The 21,612-nt window shown below is 41.7% G+C and overlaps 1 protein-coding gene across 2 annotated transcripts in view; it reads right to left on the reverse strand.

Annotated features, from left to right (window-relative positions):
• Positions 1-21,612, reverse strand: part of SLC4A5 (solute carrier family 4 member 5) — a 706,789-nt gene that overhangs the window by 129,575 nt on the left and 555,602 nt on the right. The window contains exons 16-18 of one of the 2 annotated variants that reach the window (XM_069214106.1): positions 15,531-15,644; positions 4,655-4,816; positions 176-354 (exon numbers count right to left, since the gene is read on the reverse strand). In XM_069214106.1, the coding sequence (XP_069070207.1) occupies positions 176-354; positions 4,655-4,816; positions 15,531-15,644 (455 nt within the window). Of the gene's footprint in view, positions 1-175; positions 355-4,654; positions 4,817-11,497; positions 11,612-15,530; positions 15,645-21,612 lie in introns of both variants that reach the window. The other variant, XM_069214105.1, reaches the window with a different exon arrangement.

Consider the following 21,612-nt stretch of genomic DNA (forward strand, 5'->3'; position numbering starts at 1 on the left):
AACTCCTGTATGACTTGAATGCAATGCAAATTAGAAGAGGTTACTTAGTTATTATTGTGACTCAAACTTATAAGATGCCATTTCAAAGCCAACTATATTATTATAATGTGTGCTAAATGAATGTTATAAAATCAATAAAAACAAATAATATTCTGGGAACATTGAATCCACTTACCTAACTCCCAGGAACTGTGGCTGTTCCCCAGGTGCACTGGTCTCAGTCTCCATTTTCAAGCTGTCAATGTGAGCGATGGAGATCACTGTCGCTGCTACGTACCAGGGCAACCCCATAAATGAGCAGAGCGCCAACAGGATTCCAACCCAGAAAAGATCCAGGTGGTATCCTGATGCTTTCTGAAAAACATAGTATTTAATCAAGTCTAGTTAGACATATCACGATTACTCTGTTTTCTAGAAATCATTTTCAGTATTGATGTGTGTGAACTCTCTGGATCTAATACCAAGAATTTCCTATGTGGTATTTCTATAGCGTGAAACTAGCCAAAAGTCATCTTAGTGTTGCTCGGGGTTAAAGACATGCATAAAATCAAATAGTTATAGGAGAAGTAGCTGATTTTTGGTCTATTAATGCTTTGTGGTGTAGCGTTCTTTACAGAGTTTGTAGCGTTCTTTAAACAGTACTGTCTTCAACTCTTTCCTAAACCGGAGCATCATTGGAGTGGTCCTGATTGAAATGGGGATGCGCTTCAATACATGGAAAAGGGCTACTGCCTTGTTTTTTCTTTTTTTACACTTTTTAGTCTGCAGTCTGATGGTTTCCTCTATGTGGGTCTGCTGAGAACCACGACAGATGGTGAGCCTGCCTGCAAAGATAAGCGGGGGGCTGTTCATGATGGCTTTGTAAATGACGCAGCTCGTTTTGAAGGTGGCGTGCGATAACCATGGGAGCCAATGGCACTGGTGCTGAAAGTACGGGTGTGGCAGGTGCTGCACGATTCCTAAATTCTATTACACAGTTTAAAAAATAAAAAACGTTATCATTCAAAAGAAACAGCTCCAGCAGTGCATTCGTTGAAAAGATTAGTTGTAATAACAGTGCATTTAGAAAATGTTCTATGATCTGGTGACCTCATTTTCCAATTATTTCTCCATCGGAGCCCCCCTGGACAACCATAGTTACTTTGCTATACTTAAGTGCACAAAAACACAAGCCTGACTTCCTGCTATGGAGCGAAACCTGTGGTACTTGAACTGCAACCGCATTCTTCTTCTTACAGAGCATAACAGGATCATCATGCTGCATATTCTATGCTGGTTGGCATGATTTTGGGAAAAAATCCTTATGAAAGAATAGGACTCACAGATTTATCACATATTCCCTACGTTTTCAAGATTTCTATGGACAATCCAAATATACTTGGTTCCTCTTCTGATGAATTGGACTTTAAATCTGTTAAACATATAGGGCCCAATTAAGAGTCTGGTGGTCAGCAGACCACTGGACTTGTGGATGGTAATCGAAGGCGGTGGCCCAAGCGCCATATTTTGTCCATTGCAGTCGTGCCACGGTGGGACCACCAGCACCATTCTGTTGCAGGATATGCGATTTTCAATGAATGGCAACAAATGACAGAAAAAGAGGCTGCTGATATTCAAAGTTATAGACAATAGTATGTAAAAGCTCTCCAAAAGCGTTTATTCCCTGGATAATAAAGTGTCTTCAGCCCTTACTCTCCTAAAAGAGGACAGAAGTGTTTTTGAATGGACAGGCTCAGTTGCGAGCAACTATGCACCTAAATTGGGCATTATAAACACTGCTGTGTTTGAAACTTATAATTTGACTTCTACTCAGAATACTGTGGTCAACTGTCTTCCTTCGGAATAAAGGGAAAAAACTGTTCATCCTTTTCAAGGTGATATAAAGAGAAGTTTGGCAAAGCACAAGTGAATGCAAGAACTACATTGGGCTTCTTTACTACCATAGGAATACGAAGTAAAAAATACTATTCAGGACATTCAAGAAGCAGTAAACATTACATTTTTTACTCAGTTTGATTACTACATTTCCATCCACAAGGATTCAGAGAAGTTTATGCCTGGAATTTATAATCTCTTCAATACGGTAAAGCTTCACTAGTAAACCAAACCAAGAAGTGTCAATATACACTAGTTCTGAAGAGGATGGGATGGTTACTGGTAGAATGGAGGAGCCAATTCAAGATTCTTATCTTGAGGCACCAGTTCTCATATGACAAGAAAAGAAAATGTTCCTGCACCTCCCTCGAAAGACAGTTCAGATAAAATGAGAAATAGCTGACAAAACATAGCAGTTGTAGACATTTCAGTGTTACGTCTTTTTCTTTGGAAATCTTTTTATTAATCAACATAAAACAATTGGTGCTCGTTATAGACAATTGGCACTGATTGATACAGAATCCCTGCGTTATGCAGAAATAGCTTTGGACAGGTTCATTGACATAATGAAAATCAAGCATCACTTTAGTTAGCAATAGCGGTGAAAGGTCCAGGAAGTGTCACACCTCTACGTTCCTCCCACCCCTTCTCTCAGTTATTCCTCCTCTTTCACTTTTAGGTCTTAACACTCTGGATTAAGCTACCCCAGGATCTGGGAGGGACAGGACTGCGTCTCTCATATGGTAAAGTATTAAAGAGGTGTCAATATTAAAATGCTTGTGACTAAGCTGTCAAATCAATTAAGGGGCTAAGCTATCTTTTTTAATGTTTGCTGTGAGCTACACTGTGTTGAAGTTTTGATGAGTAAGCACTCTACACAATGTTATAATAATAATAAAGTTCACTGCAGTCTAGAGATTTAACTCTCAGAAATTGAGTTACAATAGTATTATTTGAATGGCTGTGTGTATGTGTGTACTATTTATAGAGTGATCTCGCTCTTCAGTTGAAAAGTGCCTGATAAAATCAATGGATTCAGCTAATGTGTGTGAAGTGTTTTCCTCCTACATTATATTGTGGAAAATGTAATTTTGCTGCCTCTTTCCGAATGTGTCAGTTTTGTTTCTGATATCAGAGAGGCAGGAAAAGTGAAGGTGCACTGTATGATAGGCATTTATTATTTGCATTTTTTTCCTAGGTTTGTTTCAGAATTGACCTATTGTGAAAAAAGACATGCACTATTTCTTCAGTAATGTCAACCCTATCCTGGTGCTGTGCCCTTGATGTACTGTTCTAAGTGGAGTGGTCTTGGGTCCCTGATGTTAAGCCATTTGCGTGGTCATATTTTGCTTCTAATACAGAGTGAGCAGCATCTACAAGATAAATGTATTATGAGGTATAAAGAACTCCCAATTGTACATTATATGGATATTCCCCGAGCTCTGTGACCATATAGAGCAGTGGGTCTGAAGTCCGAGTTTCTTTATATGGTCATGGAACTCCAAAGAGTCTTGCAACATCCTTATACTGTATGATGGGGGTACTTTATTCCATATAATAAACGATCACGCAAAATTAAACACACCAAAAAGCAGTTAGATATTTGTTGCGAAAAATATATTAGAAGAAGTAAAATATAAGTCAGATAAAAAAATGCTCTAGGCCAGAATGTCTACAAACATGCAGTTATTCTATCTTTCCTATATCTACTCAAAGTGTGGAAAAATAAACATGTTGCCATAAATATCTTCTATCTGCTGATCACTGTTCATCTAGAATAGAGAGCTGAAGCAGAAAAAAACATGTTTTCTTTTGTTTTTAAAGTTTAGCTTTAATTATGCTCTGTGACAAATATCCCTTCTCTATTACAGACGACAAGGCGAGTTACAAGTTGCAGACTCTCATGCCTTATAAAAACATTGTAAGCAAATAAATAATATGTAATAGACATACCATCACAGCTCTTGTTAGTATATCTTTTGGATTTGCATTTGAAAAAGCTGTGATATTCTTAATCAAAGATGGTACCTTGACAGGGTAGTCTTACCCAATCCTGCCTCTGCTGGATGCCGCCTAATACAGACGCTTCTCTGATGCTGTTACCCAGCATGAGAGAAAATCGCTGGGACTGGCCTGAGTGGGCGGAAATACCACTCAGGGAGTGGGAGACTGCACTTAGTTTCCACCTGACTGTGAAATACAGGTCGGTGGATCGATCTAAGTGTGCATGCCAGTTTGGCCTGCCTCAGATGCACTTAGAGTGCACCTAGCACTTCTCTTCCCTGCTGACACAGAGGATTCTGGCCCTGCCCCAGTCCGCAGAAAAATAAAATGATAATAAAATACTTTGATTATCATTTAATTTTTCTGCTATTTGCTGCATTTGGAGCCACCCCTGTGAGCATACTATTACCGGGAGGTGGGGGGGATATACTGGTGCTGATTTGATGCAGGGGGATCAGGCAGATGTTGGACGATCACTTCACTTCTAAGAAATGCAGGTAGATTGGGCAGATGCTGGAAGAGACAAGTTTTCTTCATGAAGAGATAGTTAGAAATCAGGAAGTCATACACATGCATGCCTGTAAAAACAGGTAAAGAACTGAATACAAATCTGAAGTACAACATACACAGAGCATGTGGTACTGCAGGGCACTCTGAAATTCCTTGCTTGCCGATCATTCGCTAGCGGGTCTCAGCACATGCACAATTTCCTTCCTAATTTTTGTTTTACATTCATGAATGTTTCTTCCCATTGTAATAAACTTGAATTACATACCCTCAGTTTATGTTCTTTCCTGTTTACAATGACAGCTGTGATTTGTTGGTCCATGAAGATCAAAATGGTGACAAGGAGAGCTGGCACAGCACTGGCAATGTAAATCCACCAGGGGTTTTTACCGAAAGGGAACACAAACCACCCTCGATCTGAGCGGGTGGGCTGTGGAGTAGAACAAAAAGGTTTATTCCAAAAACTTTTACAACACAATCCTATAATTCACAATACAGATTGCTAATACTAAGGTAAAATTACATAAATTAAATTTTATATGATTAAATCTTGGAAGGAAATGATTTCATAGCCCATTAAATTTGGAAATCAAGGACAAATTGGTACAATTAAACGACTACTAATTTTTGAACAAATCAAAACAGCTCTACCAGCCATGGTACTCCATTTTTAAGAATGCAAGCAGTAAAGAGATTAGCACATGACAATAATTCAGTTTGACAGTGTAATTTTCATATTAGTAACTATAACAGTAAAAGAATGTTAGCGTATAAATGAGGTCTTCCCATTAGGGTGGGGGGAAAGAGGCCAAAGAGTTTTGATGCACTACTGTTCACAACAACTTTGTATGGGGTGTCTCATCTATAAATGTATCCTTGTGGCAACCTGGGAACCTAGTGACTAATTTTACTGTCTGGAAGAGTTGGCCAGTGTAAGTGATTGAGGATCGGGATGTGCTATGCTCCCTGCATTCCAAGAGCCTGCACCTCCCACTGAAATGCTCTCTGCCTTCCTCCTTTTAATGCTGCCCCACATAGGTTTTCCTTTTTGATTTACCACCTGCTCAGTGCAGGTTATAAATGGAAGTGGAATTGTCCCCAGAAAGGCCCAGTAATTCCCAGTCTACATATTACTCTCCAGTTTGGGGACACACGCTCATAATTACATGATGAAGGACTGCATTTACTGTCCAGAATTGGTGAGGTGCCGGACCAGGTAAATTTGGCACCACTGCATCGTGCAGCTCAAAATCAGGGCCTAGGCGTCCTGCACAAAAGCCTAGCCCTACTGTTAGGAAATACTGAGGGTAAAAGTGGACTTTAGTAATTTTAGTGAAACAATGAAGAACGTAAGATGCAAGTCAAAATAATTTAAGATGAAATAGCATTAGCCGCTAAAGGCAAAAAAGTAGAAAGATAAAGAAAAATAGCCATTGGGAGGTCTCAGTACCTCTATTTATTTGGGTACAAATGTGTTAAATATAAAACAAAAATGTTTGAAAACTATACACCACCTAACCATTTGCTAACCATTGAAAGGGGAAGGAGAGACTTTCACCACATTCAGAGTGCTCACACGGGCCAGGTTGGCTGGGACCAACTAAACTACCCTGGAAGACGCATACCAATTGCCTTTGATGATGTTGAAGGGTTTCAAATCTGTATTTCGACACTTCACTCTAGTGAGTGGGGTCTCTGTTACTCTCATAAAGAGTCCTATACCTTGGACCTAGTGCTTCATCTCTTCTAATAGGTTGTCACCAGGGACAAAAGATGTTCTGCATTCTGGCTTCACGCTTCTTCAGTCTGGTGTCTCACTCTTTCCATATTGAGCCTTACACAAGCATGAGCACACCTAACTCTCAAAGTTACATAAATGACTGTAGCTGTACTCTTTTTATTAGATCCAGTAACTACCTAACTCAGACATCCATGGATCTGAATCTCCCACAGGAGTCAAGTAAGGAAAATGAGCAGACTGAGCACTCACTCCACAGTCACAACTACATCAAATTGCTAAAAAAACAAGCATTGTGTCAAGGACTGGGAGAACAGACCAGGCCCCCAAGCAGCCAGAATCATTTGGCCGCACTCTTACACAGTCTGTATGATTGAAATATTTTTCAACATATTCTATTTTCTTGGGTATGCATCTTCTCACTCTTCATAAGAGGTGATGAAGACTGAAGAATGAGGGTGATCATCTGTGAGCGAGAAAGTGCTGCTGGGTTCTTCGTGTATGGATGAAGCCTAAGTGCTCACCTGATTATCATGGGAAGCATATATGCCAGTGACATCATGCCTGTGAAAGTAGCTGCCTTGAAGTGTTGCAAATCTGTATGGTGCATTTTGCAGGAAAGAATGAATGTGTAACTATGTATTTATCTATTGCGCAATATCTCAGACAGAAGAGTCCAGGCACTTTTAAGCCACCCTACCAGAGAAAGAAAGCAGGGATTAAGATTATTATTTAAGAAACAGGTGGGATTTTAACCCCTTTCTGAAGAATTCATAATTAGGCTGAGCACGAAAGGGAATGGGCCTGGCATCCCAAACCATGGCTGTTAGAACAGACCACCCTGTCTAGTTCTTTTATATTTTAGTACTTGAATCAGATGTTGAAATTTGGAACAAAGGGAACTTGAGGGAGAGTACCAAGAAAACATGACAGGGGCAGAGCACTTTGAATAGACTTTCCTGGGCCATGGGTAGGTCTCAGGTGGTTAGAAATGAGTGCCCTTGTTTTTAATTCTAGAATAATGTAGGCTGCAGCATTTTATATGAACTGCACTTTATGTACAAGGTGGGTGGATCCACCAACAAATACTGAGTTACAATAGTCCAGCCTTGATATTATGAGGGCATGGACCAAATCTTTCCTTGAGAATACTGGGAGAAAATGAAAGGATCTTCCTGGTGACTGACAAGTATGTTTTTCAAAGCTGAGTTTGGAATCAAACACTATTCCAAGATTTCTAGTGTGTTCAACTGTAGATTGTAGGGGACCTAGGGAAACAGGCCGCCAGTCTTTTGTCCATTTTCTGCAATCTCCAAAATGAGGACTTGATTTTAGCACCACTAGGTGCTATGGAGGTATTTCTCATCCAACTGGAAAGTTCTCCAAGTCAGGACAAAAACTGAGGAGATGTAAGCCTTTTTTATTTCTATCCCGTTTTGGAATCATCAGCATAGGCATACAAATTAAAGATTAAGGAATCAATCATTCTGGCCAAGGGAACTATGTAAATGTTGAAAAGTGTCAAACTTTGGATGGAACCCTGAGGGACACTAGTTAGAATTAGCTTATTTGTGGATTTGAGCAGTTTGAGGACAGTCTTTTATGACCCTAACCATTTATGGTCTGTATGCGTAATGCTGGTGGCTGTCAGTCGTTTCAACAGTATGTTGTGTGAGATGGTGTCAAAACTTACCGGCGCCTGAATAGGTTGTCAGAGCGGGTTACATTCAAGGCAGGGAGGATGCTGCGAGCGGAGTGGGGACAACTGGCCTTGAAAGCTACTCCGCAAAGTAACCTACCCCTTTCCACAGTCCTATGGTGCTAATAGTTCCCCTTCTGGAGGGACTAACATTTGTGTCTCTAGGTCCATGAAGTCAGTGTACTCACATATAGGAAGCTACAATGCGTAATGTCCTTTCTGGTTCAACTGGGATCTGATATAGAGGGGTCCTGAAGAAACCTGACAACCTAATCAGGCTCAAGAAGTCTGAAACATGTTGACCATTTGCTCTGAAGGACGTGCTTTTTTCCAATTGCATCACACTGTTATATTGTTACCCTATCCCAGTCACAATAAGTTAGGTATTTACCTGGGTATAGAGGTAGTTTTAACTCACTTTCACTGCACTTGTCACAGATCCCATCATGTCTCCATAACCAATGGCGAGTCTTCCTCCTGGTGGAGGTAAAAGACCCGATGATGAAGCTATTGGCTATTAGGACACCAGAGGTGATAACATACCACTGATAGAAACTACCTGGTGAGGGTCTAAAAAAGCATTTTGAAAAACTTTTATTAAGAGACTCTCATTGAGTATATGGAGAGGTTTCAATCTCATTGGTATTTACAGTACTTTGACTGAAAGTTGAGTGAATGCATTTCATTGCTTCTGTCTCCCCCCGTTGATTTTTTTGTGGGGCTCACTAGCACTCATTTTTTAGAGTAAGTGGCACTTCTTTTCCCTCATCAGACCTAGCACAAGGTAAAAAAAAACATGAGAGGGAAAGAAGGAGGAAGAAAAGTCGTAAAGGCAATGACAAAGGGAGAAAGTAGGTTTGAAAAAGAACCTGAAAGACTGAGATAAGGGGGCATTGTCTTCCTGTCGGTGGACTAGGCTGTTGTGATATTTGGCATTCTTAACATTCAAAAGCGCCAGCTGCAGATGTCTGAGCAAAACATTTGGGCCGCTGCTTTTTTGGTTTTGCTGTTTTATATATTGTGAACTCGACCCGAGGTTTTGGAGCGCATTACATGAGCAACACGTGCATTACACTATGTGTTGGACTTTTTCCCTTTTACAGGGTCACCTCTAATCTTTTTGCCTCCTTCCTCCTAATTTTTCTGGCCTGTTGTTGGCTTTAAAACTCTGGCCACTTTACCACTGCTAACCTTTGCTAAAGTTCATATGCTCTCTGTGTAAATTGTATTGTTGATTGGTTTATCCATGATTGGCATATTTGATTTACTAGTAAGTCCCTAGTTCAGTGCACTAGAGGTGCCCAGGGCCTGTAAATCAAATGCTACCAGTGGGCTTTCAGCATTGTTTGTGCCACCCATATTAGTAGCCCTGTAAACATGGCTCAGACCTGCCCCTGCAGTGTCTGCGTGCGCAGTTTTAAACTGCCAATTAGGCTTGGCGAATGTACCCACTTGCCAGGCCTAGACCTTCCTGTAGCTGCCTTGAGCTGCCTTCCTGTAAGGCATTTTCTTGCTTAAACCATTCTTTGACTGCCTGTTTGCGGAATCCCTGTCTGGGTTAGTTTGACAGTTTGGCTGTTTGCACCTCTCTCTAGACGTGACACAGAGGGAGCTGGGGTGTAGCCTGCATTTCCCGATGAGCCATCTGTGCTAGGAGGGAGGGACGGAGTGGTCACTCACACCTGAAAGGGCTGTGCCTGCCCTCACACAATGCAGTCTCCAAGCCCCTGGTGTGTCCAGGCCTTGGCAAGGCAGGATCTCACAAACAAGATAAACTTTCCTTTGAAGTAGGCCTACTTCAAAGGCAGAAAAGGGTATAAGAAGAGCCCCCAAAACCCGGAAAATTAGTTCACTTGTGGAATCAAGAGGAACCTCTGCCAAGGAGAAGAGCTGAAGAGCTGAGAAGTGCTGCCGTGCCTGTGACTGTGCTTTGTAGAGCTATCCTGCAGTTGCTGCTTCTGCCTATGAAAGGGGACAAAGAATGGAATTTGTTGTGCATTCCTGCTTGTGAAGAATCTCCAAGCGCTTGAACTGAGCTTGCCTCCTGTTGTTGTAGTCTCATGGTCATCAATGACTTCCCTTGCCAGCACCTGGACACTCTGCTGAGACTTCTGCCCTGCCAAGTGGTGCCCTATCCAGTTCCTGGGCCCTTAAAAGGTGAAGCTGGCAGACAAAGACTGAAAATCCACCCACAGACCGCTGTGCGGGGAAATTTTCGACTCACCTTCCATGATGGGGCTGATATCAACGCTCCACCTGCATCGCGGCTGGAAGATCGACGCAATGCAGCTGAAGAAACGATGCACAACACCCGCTAACGGAGGTTGATAATGACGCAAACCCCACGCAGTGCAGTTTCGTGACACCGTTTGACTAGATTTTCCACGCAACATCACTGGGCGCGGAAAAACAACACAAAGCTTGCCCGGACCAGAAGTGCCTGTCCGGATCGACGCATCGCTCTCTTGCGGGAGAGAAGAAACGACTCAATCCGACCCGACAGGAGGAGTAACAACGCGCTGGCCTTTTTCAATGCACATTCGTCTGTGTGGCATTTTTTTACGCTACCCAGGTACTTTCGTGAAATAACAGCATTCTCACTGTTTTCTAAAGGATTTAAGACTCTTATTCTTTGAAAATACAGAACTTGACTTACACATTGCTTCTGGAGTTAAGCCTGCCTGCTCGTGCCAAACTACAAAGGAGGTGAGCGGGGGTTAACTGAGGAAGATTCTTCTTTACCCTGACTTGAGCAGGGGTTCTTGCTTGGACAGGGGGTAACCTGCCTGCCAACCAAAGACCCCATTTTTAACACTATGATACATTCATTTTTATGTATTATTTTTAGGCACAGGAATCAAGACCTTTGTCTATAAACACAGGACGTTAAGCTGACACAGAAACTCGACCCTGCTTCCCCAGTTCTAAAGTTGGCGGCTATGGCCCTCATGCCCCATCTTCTCTCCACTTATTCTCTTACAAGCTAAGCACAAAGACGTCATTTAGGAGTCACCAGGGGTCACAGCTGCGACCCTTGGCTTGGCCTGTGCAACCCCTGGCACTGCCTTTGTGACCCCTGGCTTCAGAGATGGCAAATTCAGTGCCAGGAACATAGTGGTAGCTCGTCCTTATGGACGTCAATTGGGACTCCACTCTGTTTTCTGTCAATTTTTATGACACTAATACTGAATATTAACATATTATTCACTATTAGTGTAATACAAATGGGGTACAATTAGTTAGAAATATGCCCTTCCACGGCAGCTCAGGTAAGTGAAAATGCTTTTAAATGTATGTTATGTGCGTGCTTGCGGGTGAAAATGTGTTTATGTGAGAAAGTGTGTTTGTGTAAGTGTGAAATTGAGTGTATGCATACGTATGTATAATTATGTGTGTAAGTGAAAGTTGAGGTCCAAGGGTGTGTGATGTCACTTCCCTTACACCTGCCATTTTGGTCAATTGACGTCCGTGACTAGGAGCTGCACATACAGATCTCCGGAATCGTTTGGGATAAATATAGTTAGACTACTGAATGGAGTGGAGTACTATTTCAGTAGGCCACGTTTGCGATTTCTGTATTTCTAAGTAGATCTGAGACACAGCGAGTCCTGCATGCTGCAGTCATGTACAAAATCTAACTGTAAAATACCTTGATAATAATGTATTTAATTTACCTTAAAATCAGTAGGGACTTGAAGTTTAGGTGTATTCAGTCCACAAAGCGAATCAAGTCCGACAAAGATTAAAATGGACATGAAGATAGAGAAATCACTAATAAGTTTACGGAGCTGAAAAAGTTGAAGGCCAGAAAGACAACAATGACATGTAAATGTTAGAGTTAGTAAAGAAACAAGCAAAAAGGCAGAAAAGATATTGCTTTCGACATATAGGTAAGGGAGTAGGGGGGATGGGATGTCTTGGAGAAGAAATCAAAATATATTTTCTTAAACCTATATTTTTGCCTCATTAAAATAGCCTTAATTTTTAAGTATTACACATATAAGATACCTTAGTTACACAATTATTAGTACGTGCAGCACATACAATATGACAGTTTTCAAAACAGAATTTTCTCTATAATTGTATAAAACATTGTAAGTTTGTATCATTGTTTAAAAATAGGACCTTGCTAAATTTTCTGTTACTCCTGTGTAATTCGTTCAATGCACACAAGTTAGCATTACGAAAAATACACAGAATGTTAGAAATTACATCAGTGCAGAAGTTCGCAAAACTTTTTGAGGCAGAAAACTGATTCGACCTCAACCAGTTACAAAGATGGAATGTGGAAGGACTTTCAAATGCGAGGTATGCCCTCATGTTCAATTTTCATTCAAAATACCAAAAGCCCATTAACTGTAATTTACGGAACATCTCACCGAATTTTCCTGGGATTTCCCAATTTTGGGAAAAACTATCCATTGTGCATTTATTGTATTTTCAAGGTGTTGGTCCACTGTTTGATGATTTTGGAATTTGATCTCATCAGTGATGTTTAAACAATGTAAAGTATGATGCTATTGATAATGTGATTGATGATGCAATTGAGATGTCATCATTAATGTTTGTTATGAGGTCATGAGCAGTGCATGGTGGGGTCATGACATATGGTTGGCCCACTGCAGGAGTTTTAGGATTCAATTAGTAAACCCCACTTACCTTCAAGTGTTTGTTTTTACATAGAATTTATCATTTTTTTCAACCTATAATAATGATTTTTGAGCAAAAGAAACCATAACTTACCATTAATAAAGGATTTTTTCATTGAATTGGAGTTTTGTGATAATATTACATGCAGCTCTGATTTTTTATATATTCCGCTGTTCGAAACCACTATGTGGCAAAACCTTGCTGCACATACCCTTGAACAGAATGCAGCAGGTGTGAGCTAGTGGTACTGACCTGGCCTCTGTACCCAGATAGGGCAGGCAGGGGAACATGGTAGCCCTGATTGAGTAGCAATTCCAGTAATTTGGAATCTTATCTCAGATAAAGCAGAGGGACAGGACTTCATTAGAAGGTTTCGAGAAATGAGCTCAGTTGGTGTAGGTGGACATGCATATCTTTGAAGGGGTTTGTTTTCAAGGTTTGATTGATACTCTTAGAGTATGCACATGTACAAAACCTATTTTTTATTTCTGGTGGGCTAGCTGAAATGGATCAGAGAAATAAGATATCTCAGGAGAAGGATTTTATTTTCTACATGTGTATGACAAAAGAACAGATGGAGCAGTGGAATTCGGTAGTGTGTGTCGAGGGGCTATTCCAGATTTGGTACCTCTTACCTCAGACAAACTGGGGGGACAAATAGACCTAGGCCAAGGATTTGTCTTCCATCGACAGTCTGTTGGAGTGAAGTTTTTTCAGGGGTTGGGGCGATTTTTTCCAGAACTTGAGGTCTTAACCTGAAATGAGGGTTGGGGACAATGCAATCTCACAAGACGTTCTCTTCAGGTTTAGAAGACCTTAGCTTAGCTGATTAATGAGGACAGAAAAGTGGCTTTAGTAGAGGAGACTCATTTCAAGGTTTGAGGAGGAAAACAAAGCAAGAGTACTAAGTGATCTCTGGTGAGGGTTTCCCTCCTAGGTTTGGAGGACTGGTTCATCAGTGGATCTGTGGGAGAAGGAGGTCTTATTGGAGGGGATTATCTGTGTCCCCCACAGTGGCAATGTCAGTGACAGTACTCTGTTAATGCTGCACTCCAGTGACCAATACCACACTACCATGCGCCAGCAATGCTCCACAAGCCCTCAGCACCACATTACTGCTTCTAGAAAAACACAACTACTTTCTGGCACTCTACTACTGTCTACTAGCAAACCTCGTTCACCTCAGCACCCACAGCATCACATTGCCAAACCCTGGGCTACCTATGACTTTCCAACACCACACTGCACAAAGTACCATAATATCACCACTGACACACTTTTACCAAATACAACACTGCAATACCAGACAGAGCACTGTTCTACCAGCCCTCAGTACTAACACCAACTTCTCTATGTTGGCATCTCAAACTGTTACACAATAATTCCCATACACTGCTCCACACTGGTCTACCATCAACATGGACTGCATTTGTTCCAGTATCACTCATTTCCACACGTATTAATTACTAACCCCCTGTTGCTACATGTAGACCCTATGGAAATGACACCTGCGCCTCCCCACAGACACACATAAGCCACACATTCATGTGCAAGATATAAAGACCCAGATTTATCCAGTTGTCACAGAACACAGCACAACAATCAAATGTTGCTGTGCTGCATTGAGTGGCAGGGAGATAACAGGAAAGTGGCATATCTAAATAGATATGGCACGGTCCTGTTCTCTTCCTAGCACTGGGGCATAATCAGGCAGCCAGTGTCACACACACACACCATTGCACCATAGCAAAAGGTGTCTGGATTAGTCTAGCATAGGTTTTGTAATGGAATGGTGTACCCTCCCGTACAAAATACTGTGCTTAGGCTAAACTTTGAAATTATTTCTGCTGCATATGTGTGCTGTACAGTGCAACACGAATGTGAAGTGGAAAAAGGAGAAATAAAAGCATTTCTCCTTTTTAACCCCTGCTTCAAAATGGTATTAAATTTGGTGCAAAAGCCTGCATACTATTGTTAGTAGATAGGTATCTGGGGCAAAAATCATGGGTGGTCGCATGGGGGCGACCGTGTATCATTCATGGAATACCCCCGTCACAGAGTAATGCAAAACACTGCTTTGAGCAACTTTGCATTACTTTCGTTCCATTCCAGTGCAAAACCTGTTTTTTGCTACAAAGAAAATCCAGCATTTAACATTTTGCACATTTGCATTTGTTTTGTGACGCGAACCCCGCACAAAAGGTTTGTAAATCTGGTCAAAAAATGTCTTCAATAGAGGTTTGCTACTGTATCAGGAGCATATGAAACAAGGTGCGGTACATAGAACTGCATTGTTCGACTTGTTCAGTTAAAAATGGTTTACAGATACTGAACACAAATGGACTGATCGGTGGGGATATGTAATAGGAAGATTATTAGACAGATCGCTGACAATTTGTTTTTGCATATAACATGCTAACAATTTGGGGATCAAGAAGATAACATGTTTTCACAGACTCAAATGATTTGGTGAATCTTCGCCACCATTACTAGACTACCCTGGTCCCCTAATTCCAAAATCAGCAGTTTAGCCACTTGGCCAAATCTTCTCCAAAGGCTGTCCTCTAACGCTCTTGTCTTTCTTTATGACATGCATAGCTTTTTACTTTTTGTTTTTCGTGCTCTAAAATCCCCTGGAGATATCTGTAACATTGCAATTGGTGTGCAAGTACGCGATACGCGTGCATTGTACTTTAAAATATACTTACAAAGTAGCCAACCGAAGATTGACATATGTCTTCCCTGTGCAATAATACAGCACTTGCGGCTTTGCAAGAGTTCAATGCTGTTAAGTTTAGATTATATATTTAGTGGGGGGCCGATTGCTGCCATTCAAGTGGCAACGTGATGTTATATATGTATCTAGGTCAGGCACATTTTCATGATTCATTAAACTACAAAACTAATTTGTTAGTGAACTAAACATCTATTGAATATTAGTTTTTAGTGTTATTAGTAGCTCTGCAGACAGCATCTGTTTGCGATAGAAGACAGGAAAAGGATGGCTAATAAAAGATGAACATTATTGCTACAAGAACGTCTAGTCTCTTGCCAAACCTTGATTTTGCTTGGAACATGCAGCTTAGGTGTGCCTAGTTCAAAAAAGGCATCAACACCACAGAACACCAGGATGGCGAATACAATGGCGAAGTCAGCAACCAGAGTCCGCAGCTGGAGGTGCACGAGGGAAAGGTTTGGGAAATTAGGACTGATCAGACCAAGAAAAGACAGAATTGAAACACATTCATATAACTTGTTCCTAGAAACCGTATGGCATGATCATCATCACGTTAACAATATCACCAGAGAAAAATACTATTTTTTGGTAAGGTGTGGTGGCAATTTGTACACATTTCATGAAACTAAGTGAAAAAATCAATAGATTTCTTAAAAGCAATTATGGGAGAAAAACATCTGGGAAATAGGTTTTGCAGAAGGTGAAAAACAGCAAATTGACTTTTTGCCAAATCTTTTTACAGCAACAACGGAAACATTATTATATATTTTTTTTTACATCATTCGATAGAAAATGAAAATAAACAGTGGACTAACTTTTCCATGTGATATTTCTAAGAACAATATTTTTTTGAAGGACAACTTTTGCACGGACATAGTTGGAAAAAATAATAATTATTTCACAATTTAATGAAGTGCGACTTTGCCCATTTTCTCCGTTGGAAGCTTTGACGGCTCTTACACCACAAATTATTCTAACCATTTGTTTGTTTTACACATTCACAGTGGCAGAGTAACATTTCGGGAATATGAAAACCATATTGTAACTGCTCTATCTCAAACCTCAAAGGCTTTGCTTGCAGGGAGACAAGCCACAAAGAAGTGGGTATTTACTCTACCTGTAGATTATCATATGCACCATTAGCAGAAAATAAATATTGAGGCCCTGTGGCTGAAGGGCTCCATAATCCGGACAGCTAACAATACATTTTCAGTAGCCACAGCGTGCTGCTGCTACCCTGGCTTTAGTCTCTGTCAGTGTGTAGGGTAATAATGCAAGATGGGAGGGAAGAATGGATGGAGATAAACATTCAACTAATTCTTTGGATCCGAGGTATAATACAACAGTGTAGTTTGGACACACAGGATAGAGAGCCACAAAAAGTGTCACAAAATTCTGGCATAGTTCTTACACAGGTAACGTGTAATGTACTTGACTAAAGTTTTTGTCTGATTTTTTTAAATGTAAAACACAGAGCATCAGCCAATATTGTTGTTTCAAGGCACTGTGGGTACGATATAAGGACACATGTGTTTACAGAGTTTTGAATTTTACAAATATACTGAAAAGAGGATGGCTGCAGAGAAGAAGGATTTCTCTAAGGAAGGCCCTGAAGATAATTTTCAGCCATCTTCTCCAGCCCCCCAGAAGGCCTGCCAAAAACATACAGGCAACAATCACCTTCAATCAGATGCCTCTTTGTCTGGGGGCTGGTGCTGACATCAGAGATGCAGTTTTATGGTGGTTCCTCTTTGATATGTGCTCTCTGAGCGATTCTCCATATACAAAGTATCAGGACTTGACATCTGTAAGTCAGTGCCATCTGTGATGGTGAGTCTTGGAAGATGTGGACATCCGTGGCCCATTTCTCCTGTTCCCTCTGCAGGTTTCGTGTGCAACTGTAGAGGATGCTGTGGCAGGTATACACTGCTTGGAGGACCTAAGGCATGTTTGTGCTCATATTGCAGATCCTTCTCCTTCATGGTACTCACCTCTTGCCACATTACAGTGGTGTGTACTAGAAGTTGCAGACCTGGTGGGAAATGATGGAAGTGGTTACAAAAGAATTGAGCCATTGTGTTAATTGATGGTATCTTTGGGTCAGGCGCCATCAGCAACAATGCTCTTCTGGGTCTTGCTTGCCTTATAGAATAGTCAGAACTAATACCACCAGTGTAATGACTTGCTTGGGACAACCCCTGTATCCTTATTTTCAGTGGCGTCCAGGGCACATTGTGGATAGCTATCTGTACATGATTATACCCTGCTTAAGAACTGGATTTTTGTTGTTTCGTTCTTGCTTTATTTATTAAAAAACAACTCTATTTTGCTCACTTGGTGTGGGATTGTTTTATGTAGTATTTCCATTTTATTATATTTGAAGTGTTGCACAAGTACTTTAATCAACAACACAACCCGTATGGGGAATACTGTGAACAGGCTAATCCGGCCCATTCAGCTGGTCATCAGATCACAAACGTGGTGATCTAATTATCGGCATGGGGTATGGTAGTGGTGGCCGTGTGCTCAGTCGAGGATGGGTGTATTCCCCTTATGGAGTAGGTTGTCTCACACACATTATAGTGTCATGCTTCAACATTTGAACACCTATCCCCACCCAGCTAAGATGATACCACCTGGGCGGACTAAACCTCATTGTTAAAAGAACTCTGAGGGAGTGCTCAAATTCAATCTTGCTGGATAGAGCGGGGATCCAGTTGAGTGAGAAATTAAAGCAAAAATTACCTAACTAATCATCAGTGTATCCTGTTCCTTTAATGACGGTGTTTGTTGGTGAGATTAAAAACCATCGTGACACTCCTGAATATGATGTTTCAAGGTGTCACCTAAATCTACATGGCCAACATGTTACTGCCCTCTCATATAGCTAAAATGGTCTTGGGCGTTTGTCAGGGCCTAGTTTCCCTCCTAAGAAGGGGGGTAGCTGGTTAAGCTAGAAAGTGAGCAAATATGTTAAACTGCACTATGGGCCTACCTGGAAGAAAATACAGTAAAGGGATGCCTAGAGAGAAATGATAAGTGAAATAGATATCCGGGCCCTAAATAACACACATATGGTTGGGTCTCGTACCCTATTATGGTAGGGCAATTAGCCCCAGGTCTGGGAGTGGGGGGAGGGGATTTGCCCCTTGTAGTCACACTCTGTGAAGGGATGAAGGTCCGAATCAAAAAAGGAAATCTAAAATTGGTGTCATGGCAGTGGAACAGATATGCGATCAAGCAGTACTGTAATTGAGGCACAGAAACCTGTCTAGATCTTAGATGTTATAGACATCTAATTGTTGTCACTGTCAGCGTAGCTCAAATTAAGTGAAACAATACGTAGGAAAATGGCAAGAATTCAAAGCACAAATACACAAGTAGCAACACATATGGCGAAAGAGTTGGGTGACAGATTACATAGACAACACAAAATACAACATAAATCTTATCTTAAGTAGAGGAGGTCCCGCAGTGCCAATTTGACGTGGCCTCCCGTGGTGAGGCCAAAGGACTTACTCCTCCAAAGGTGGCAATCTGTAATGCAACTTAGGTGTGTCCCCGTCGCAGCCGCTTACATGAAAGGGCTGGGACTGGGACGTGTTAAATATAACTAGCCATCTACGGTAGTCGGCAGAAGTAGGGGCGTGTCCTGCAATCAGCACAAATTATACGCTTGCTGGACGCGTCCTGATGACCTCACCGCAAAGAACGGGCTCATGGGAAATCTAGTCCCATGGGTCTGCGGGGGAGGTGGTAAAAATAAAATTAAATATGAAAAGGTAGAAGTTCTGGGGGCATGGGTGGGTGGGGGTAAGGGGAAAACCAGCTAATGGTGTTGAAGCAAGGGAGAAGCGAGGGGGAAAAAAAGAGAGAACAGTGAGATTACCAAAAAAAAAAAAAGAAGGGAAACAGAATGGACAGAAGGGTGGGGGCTGCTAAATCAAGGGTAAAAGGGAGGAGTGGGGAGGAGAAGGGGAAAAAGAAAAGAAAAAGAAAAACTAGAAAAGGAAAATCAAACGGAAAGCCGAGGAAACAGAGGGAAAAAGGAAAGAAAACATGAATAGAAAGAAGAAGTGGGAACTGCCGGGCAGGAGGGGGGGGTAGAAAGGAAAGGGGGAAAGGGCATTGGAGGGCGGTGTAGTATTCCCCAAAGAGAAAGAAAATGGTAAAGGCTAGGGTTAGGAAGAAAAGTGGGCTCAGGGTCGGGAAGAATAAAAGTCTTAAGATATGGTCGTCTATTCAGGTCATTTTAGTCTTATAGCGCTGACCATTGGATTTCATCATTAAGTCCTGTAATGTCTGTTCGGAATCTCCGGACCTATCTTTGTTTGTATCGTAGGAGTTTTTGTGTCATGTTAGTAGTGATTTGATTCAGTTTGTCTATGACAAACCATTCCATCTCGTCAGGGGAGTGATTGTTCCTAATATAATGGTTAGTGAGTTTGGTTGCATCACATCTACAACGGATGGTACTTCTGTGTTTACTGATGCGCGTTCCAACTATTCTTGTTGTCATACAATGTACTTGAGCTGGCATGGACATCTAATCATATAAATGACATTCCTGCTGTTGCAATTCAAAAGTGTTCTGAGTTCCCAAGGGGTTTGTAACCCTAGTTCCAATTTAGTAGTTTTTTCCCAAACTGACATGCACTGCAATTGCCACAGGAGTGATGTCCTGACGGTGGTGGCATATGCCACAGAATCATTTGTTTATTCATTGGTGTCCTAGCTCTGGGGCATGTGTGAACAATCATATCATGTTTGTTCCTTGGTCTTTTGAATGCATTAAGTGGCTGGTCATAAGGCAGCCCTCCTGAAGTCAGGATCTTCCAGTCATCTCTTATTATCTTTTGCACATTGTTGTATAACGGGTTAAAAGTAGTCATGCAGATTAATTTATCTTCATTCTTGGTGCGTTGGAAAGGTTGTAACAATTGGTCTCTATGGTTGTGGTGTGCCCTTTTATCAGCTCTTCTGATGAGGTGGGCAGGGTAATCTTTTGCAAGGAATTTATTAGTAAGTTTCTTGGCATGTTTAGTATAATCTGAAATGTTGGAACAATTCCGTCTTAGTCAAAGAAATTGGCCTATTGGTAGGTTCTCTCTCAGGGGATGAGGATGGAAGCTCTGGAACTGGAGGAGGTTGTTTCGGTCTATAGGTTTGTAATACACTTCAGTCACCAAGAAGCCATTTTTCTCATATATAAGGAGGTCAAGATAAGGTAGCTCTGTGCCTCCTATAGTTATGGTAAATCTCAGGTAGGTATTCAGAGCATTGAGCCATTCAGCCTATGATAGGGCTTCGTTCCTTGTCCGTGCCCAAATCAGGAGGACATCATCAATATAGCGTTTCCATAATCTAATATGTTCTTGGAATGGGTTGTCTTCATGAAAGACGTATTGTCTTTTGAATGAGTCAAAATACAGACAGGCTAGGCTCGGGGCAAATGTACTTCCCATTGATGTCCCATGCACTTTTAAGTAATAAGTGTTGAATTCAAAGTAATTCCTAGTCAGTGCTAGGTGGGCTTGGTCTAGCACCAAACACCACACAGTGTTTAGAAAAATATATAATATATAATATTTATCTGGATATTTGTAGGTCAAAACGATCAAAGATGCAATAAGTAAATGTAGAGATATCACTGAAAAGTGATATTAAGGGCCTCATTATGACCCAGGCGGTCGTTGGAGAAGTGGCGGTATTACCGCCAACAGGCTGGCAGAAAAAAAAAATAATTATGACCATGGCGGTTACCGCCATGGTCATCCGCCACTTCTCCATTCCGACCGCCATGGTGGAGATGACCGCTGGGCTGGAGACTTGGGTCTCCAGCCCGGCGGCCGTCACAAGACCGCCGGCGGTATCACGACCCTGCTGACCGCCATGGATTTGAGGTGGTTTGGAAACGACATGAAATCCATGGTGGTAGGCACTATCAGTACCTGGGAATTCCTTCCCTGGTACTGATAGGGGTTTCCCCACCCCCTCCGCCGAACCCTCCCCGATCCCCCACCCTCCTGCCACCCTACAAAAGGTGGCAGGAGCCCCCTCCACACCCCTACCCCGAACATTGCAAAACACCCCCACTCTACACGCATACAGACACCACCAATACAGATACCCGCAGGCATACCAACATACATACCAACATATACACACACAGTCATACACACACACATACATACAGAAATGCACGCACACATACTGACAGACATACAGACAGACACGCCCACATTTTCAACCACACAGCTCCTCCGCATGCATACACGCACTCACACACCCCCTCTACATACTTACACACACACCCCCATGCACGCACACAACACACAGCACCCCCTGCCCCCCTTCCCTAATGGACGATCAACTTACCTTGTCCGTTGATCTTCCGGGAGG

This window comes from Pleurodeles waltl, chromosome 11, assembly GCF_031143425.1.
Source record: "Pleurodeles waltl isolate 20211129_DDA chromosome 11, aPleWal1.hap1.20221129, whole genome shotgun sequence".
NCBI lineage: Eukaryota > Metazoa > Chordata > Amphibia > Caudata > Salamandridae > Pleurodeles > Pleurodeles waltl.